The following is a 5615-nucleotide window of genomic DNA, read 5'->3' on the forward strand; positions in this document are numbered from 1 at the left end:
GGGAGCCAGGCATGGTGGGGCATTCCTATAACCCCCTCACTCCGGAAGCAGAGGTAAAACTGAATTCAACACTACCCAAGTCATAACAAAAAATGCCAACACACTCTTCAGCCTTTTATAAGTCGACAGAGCCGTGAAGATGGTCTGCTTTCTGAGACCTGGCACATACCCCAAAATAAAACCATGTCAACTTTACAAAAATTAACTTATACTCTGTAGCTGTTTTTAAAGTCTACAAATCCTAAGCATTTAAAAATTTAAGAAGCCTTTCTTAGGGTCAAGAGAGATGGATCCGTACTTAAGAGTGCTTCCTGTTCTTGCGGACCGCCCACCTGAATTCCAGCTGCCAGCACCCACCCTGTGGCTGGCAACTTTGTAACTCCAGTTCCAAGTGATCCAATGTCTCTAGCCCCTGTAGGTATACACTCATGTATACATACACACTTAAAACCAACTAAAAAAATGCTGGGTGGTGCTAGCACTCGCCTTTAATCCCAGCACTTAGGAGGCAGAGGCAGGTGAATCTCTGTGAGTTCAAGACCAGTCTGGTCTAAATAGTTCCAGGACAGCTTGGGCTGTTACTCAGAGAAAACTTGTCTTGAAAAACCAAAAGTAAATAAATAAATAAATAAAATAAAGATTTTAAAAAGTTTTATTACTAACCCTCCATAAATTCCAGAGGTTTATCAGGTTCTGTGTCAGGAAAGGGAAGACCCAGCACATTTTTGGCAGTGCCTACCTACACAACTCCTTCAGTTTTCACACTTTGGAAAGTTACAAGTAGTACAAGGGCAGGCAGATTTCCCTCATCCTGAGAAAAATGATGGCGCCAGTTCCTAGCGACATCACAGCGATGGCCAAATTGTTGCTGAGACTCTCACACCAGCCAAGAGCGCCCTGAATCCCCTTGGCTCTTTACTACACACTGCGCATATTTGTTTCCTTGATTGCATGCAAACACAGAGTTGCTGGTTTATAATGGTTCAGCATCTGATTTTTTAAAATGTGTCAAATAAAAGCTGTATTTGGGACTTTTAACAGTTTTCTGAGGACAGGGAGCCACATTTTTTTTAAAAACAGTTTTTCTATATACTATCTAGGTCAGGTTGGCCTTGGATTTGTGGCAACCCTGTGCTGCGGAATAACCCTTCTGCACACTGTGAAGCGGTGTTGCCCTCGTTCTTAATAAAGAGCTGACTGGCCAGTAGCTAGGCAGAAAGAGGGTAGGTGGGGGAGCCAAACTGAGAGGACACTGGGAAGAAGGGCGGAATAGCGGAGCGGTCAGGAGACACAGGAAAACAAGATGAACACGCTGTGCTAAAAAAGGTGCTGCCACGTGGTAGAGCATAGGTAAGAAATATGGGTTAAGTTGTAAGAGTTAGCTAGTAACAAGCCTAAGGTATTGGCTGGGCATTTAATAATTAATGATAAGTCTTTGTGGGGTTATTTGGGAGCGGGCTGGTGGGATGGAAATCTCTGCCTACAATCGTGTTTTGGCCTTCTGGGTGCGGGGATTACTGGCATGTCCCACTATGTCTGATTGACTTAGAATACTTCCCATTTACAATGGGCTTATCAAGATGGAATATCACAAAAGAAAACCTGTGACACCGCAAATGAAAACGCCTCTGAGTAGCCAAGCAGTCACTTCTCTTTAGTCAACAAAATGGATTGGTAAACACTGCACCACTGTTCCTAGGGACCACATAGGGTGAGGGTTCTGCAAGCTGCTGGCATCTCTGTCCAGATAAGCACAGCGCTGGTGTAGTAACAGAGCCTTCTGGCAACACTGTAATCTGTACACAAACCCTTCTCCTTATGCTCCAACTCTTTGGATGGATGAACAAGTCCACAGGACACTTAGTGGCCATTTAAAACAGGAAGGCCAGTGAAATGGCTCATTGGGCAAAGGCACTGACGGCCAAGCCTCATGGCTGGAGCTTGATTCCAGGGAACACGCAGGAGGGAAGGAGAATAACACCTGCTTCACACACACACACACACACACACACACACACACACACACACACACACACAGGAGTGGGGGTAAAGAAGTAGAAAGGCATAGTACCATCAACTGTGAAGGAAGCATGGTCAGAATATGCTGAGTACCACGGAGTTTGAATTCCATTATTTTGCAGGGTCGGTGGTGACACATGCCTTTAGTCCCAGCACTCAGGAGGGAGATGCAGGTGGACTTCTGTGAGTTTGAGGTCCGTCTGGTTTACAGAGTGAGTTCCAGCACAGCCTGGGCCATACAAACCCTGTCTCAGAAAACAAAGCAAAACAAAAAAAATCCTACTAATTCACCAAGTGACTCCATTTTCTTTCACCAATGACTTTGAAAGTACGATGAATATTGACCTGGGGACACGAATACACTTTAGATGCAGCCAGACTTCTAAAGACAGCAATCTCCAAAGCCAAGCTGACTGCACCCATCACCCGCCCCCACACACACACACACGCTGTATTTAGACAGCTGCAGAGTGGTACTGGAACACCAGGGACGGGACCAATCTGCAACCACCCCACCACTCTGAGGTCTCTGGGATCTTAGAATCAGGTCCCTAATTCTAACAAAAGAAAAACTGTAATTTTCTCAAATGCCTATCAAACTTATTCCTGGATACATCAACCATAACTGCCACCTTTCTGAATGAAACAAGAAGAGCTGAAGTCACAATTTACATCAGCTACGAACTTTTCCTGTATTAATCCTAAGAGAGCATTCGATCCTTCCAAATAAGCAAGTGAAAAATTACCTTACTACATAGTGGCCTTTCCGGTTGCATATACACTTCAGGCGACACCTGGTGTGTGGGTCCTGTTGCTCTTAGCCTTAACCGAGCCCCCTCCAGTGCCCCACTAGATGACTTAACTAAAATTTGCCAAAAGGATACTGAGTCCCATGCCTTTTGTGGCAAAACCATGCACACTTTTTTTTTCTTTTTTCTTTTTTTGGTTTCTCTGTAGCTTTGGTGCCTGTCCTGGAACTAGCTCTTGTAGACTAGGCTGACCTCGAACTCACAGAGATCTGCCTGCCTCTGCCTCATGCGCCACCACTGCCCAGCCTTGCAGACTTCCCAAATATGCAAACAGACCTCCAACCACCCTCCAATCCAAAGTGCTAGCAATTACCTCCCTTGGGCTGGAGACACGGCTAACTGGCTCAGTGGCCAACAATAATCTCTCTGGAGGGCTGGGGAGATGCCTCAGTGGGGAACAAACACTGCTCTTCTGACATCCTGAGGGTTCCCAGCACCCATGTCAACTTCCTTCAACTCCAGAGGGATGGATCTGGCGCTGCAGACCTCTGTGGACACTTACACACAGGTGTACAGACCCCCACACAGACACACATACATAATTTATATAAAATAAAATCTTTAAAGGAATTATCTCATGAGAGACTTTAATTTACAAACCTTTATTATGTGGACAGTTGGGCACAGATCACGCAGGATCTAATGCTGTTCTCAGCAAAGCTATGATTTCATGAACAAGGCCAGGCATCCTGACTTATCTTTACACTTTACAACTGAACATTTATTTCTAACATGTAAAATACATCTGAATTGCATCTTTGCCACAGGGCTTCATGATAGTTAAATAAAAGCAATTTAAATACTACCCAATCTCCTACATTCAATACATGAAGCCGACAATGACATTTCTGATAATTTCAAAGTTACTGGAAGTGAACTTCTGTCATTTTCTTGAAAGGAACTTGGCACAAAAGGCAGCAGAGAGGTCTTTGTAAGGGGTCTCTGAATCCGACTTGGTTCGTGGTATCCGGCAGAGCTGGCGGAATCCAGGGGAGCGCAGCAGCAGATTCTGGGAGAGGCCCAAGAGGCTGGAGCACAGCCAGTAGAGAACAAGAGACTAGAGAGAACACAAACAGTTAGTATCTGCTCCTCTATGGGCCAGTTCACACAAGCAATGAACACACACACACACACACACACACACACACACACACACACACACACACACACACACACACACCAGCATTCTGAGCAAGCTATGAAGATAGCGAATGAGGTCCACGAGGCAAGAAAGGTTGACAACAGGCGACAGAAGAGCGAGGTGTTTACAGCAGACACCAGGCAGGGTCAGGAAAGCACCCTCCTTCTTTGACTACTAGAGTTTGTTCCCACCACAGGTGCTGACAACTGAGTCTACAGATGGACGGTGGGAGCCTGGGTGGTGACCTCTTCCCGTGGCAATCTTACCAGACCTCGCTTCCCCCTTTTATCCATCACAAGCCCCCAGTAACCACTTTCTCTATATCATCAAGGATGCGTTTCATTTCTTCAGAGACAACTTATTAATCTTCTTTTGTGATAGAACCCAGGCTGGCCTTTCTGTACATACACATACATGTGTATGTGTTTCCTACACATACATGTCTCAAGCTCTGTGTGCATCAGAAAGCAGTCAGGTCTCAGAGGGCAAACCATGTGGCTGGTGAACCCTGCCTGGGATGAAGCTCTCCAGGTCTGAACCCTGTCACTACTATCTGGCTTTGCACTGGTCATTTCTCTTGCTTCACTTTCGTATCTGTAAAATGGGAGAGTAAATGCACTCCCTCTGACAGCTCCTGAGAGCAACTGTACAGAATGGGTAAGTACAGAAGTATCTGTACCTGTTTAAAGTGAGACTCCAAGGGCAGAAGTAATACACCAAAGCAGATTAGCACAGCGGTTACAAATAACAGCTGAGCGACCTGCAAACGTGAGACTTGCTGTGGGACAATGGTCTTGTACACTGTAAAGATTTGTCACTTATATTAGTTTAATAAAACACTGATTGGACAGTAGCCAAGCAGGAAGTATAGGTGGGGGCGACCAGACAAAGAGAATTCTGGGAAAAGGTAAGGTAGAGATGCAATTGCCAGCCAGATACAGAGGAAGCAAGATGAAATCCCATACTGAGAAAAGGTACCAAGCCACGTGGCTAAACACAGACAAAAGTTATGGGTTAATTTAGGTTATAACAGTTAGTTAATAATAAGCCTGAGCTTATAGGCCAAACCGTTTATAATTAATATAAGCCTCTGTGTGTTTCTCTGGGACTGAACAGCTACAGGACCAGGCAGGACAGAAACTTCTGTCTGCACAGACTACCTGAGTAGTTCACAGAACTGAAGTTATTTAACTTTCCATGTTTCAGGTTCCTCATCACTAAAGAGGGAGATTGTTTCTGTTGTTTTGTTTGTTTTCTAGATTCTCTGAGTAATTCTCTGAGTAGCCCCTCTGCAGAGGAACTCCCTCTGTAGACCAGGCTGGCCTCAAACTCAGATATCTACCTGCCTCTACCTCTCTAAGTGATGGAATTAAAAGTGTGCACCACCACTGTCTGACCTATCAAAGTGGGAGATTGTAACAGTGCCTGCCTCTCTGCACTGCCAGGAGAATTATACGGCAATATACAAAAAGCATTAAGAGTGCCTAGGGCTGGCAAGCAGAGCCAGCAAACTAGATGATAGGAGCTTAAGCCTGGAACCCACACCAGAGGAGAGAACCGACTCGAGGAGACTTCCACATGTGCACCCCGACACACGCAAGAGGAGAACCGACTCGAGGAGACTTCCACATGTGCACCCCGACACA

General features: G+C 45.4%; 1 protein-coding gene across 4 annotated transcripts in view; it reads right to left on the reverse strand.

Moving 5' to 3' along the window:
• Positions 1-3424: 3424 nt before the first annotated feature.
• The window catches only part of LOC101997753 (cytochrome c oxidase assembly protein COX18, mitochondrial), a 12220-nt gene continuing 10029 nt past the window's right edge, over positions 3425-5615 (reverse strand). For 2 of the 4 annotated variants that reach the window (XM_026785105.1, XM_005359467.3), the window contains one exon: positions 3425-3885. In XM_026785105.1, the coding sequence (XP_026640906.1) occupies positions 3712-3885 (174 nt within the window). In that variant the 3' untranslated portion in view covers positions 3425-3711. The remainder of the gene's footprint in view (positions 3886-5615) is intronic. The other 2 variants (XM_013350873.2, XM_013350874.2) reach the window with 1 other exon arrangement.

This window comes from Microtus ochrogaster, linkage group LG1, assembly GCF_000317375.1.
Source record: "Microtus ochrogaster isolate Prairie Vole_2 linkage group LG1, MicOch1.0, whole genome shotgun sequence".
Taxonomy (NCBI): domain Eukaryota; kingdom Metazoa; phylum Chordata; class Mammalia; order Rodentia; family Cricetidae; genus Microtus; species Microtus ochrogaster.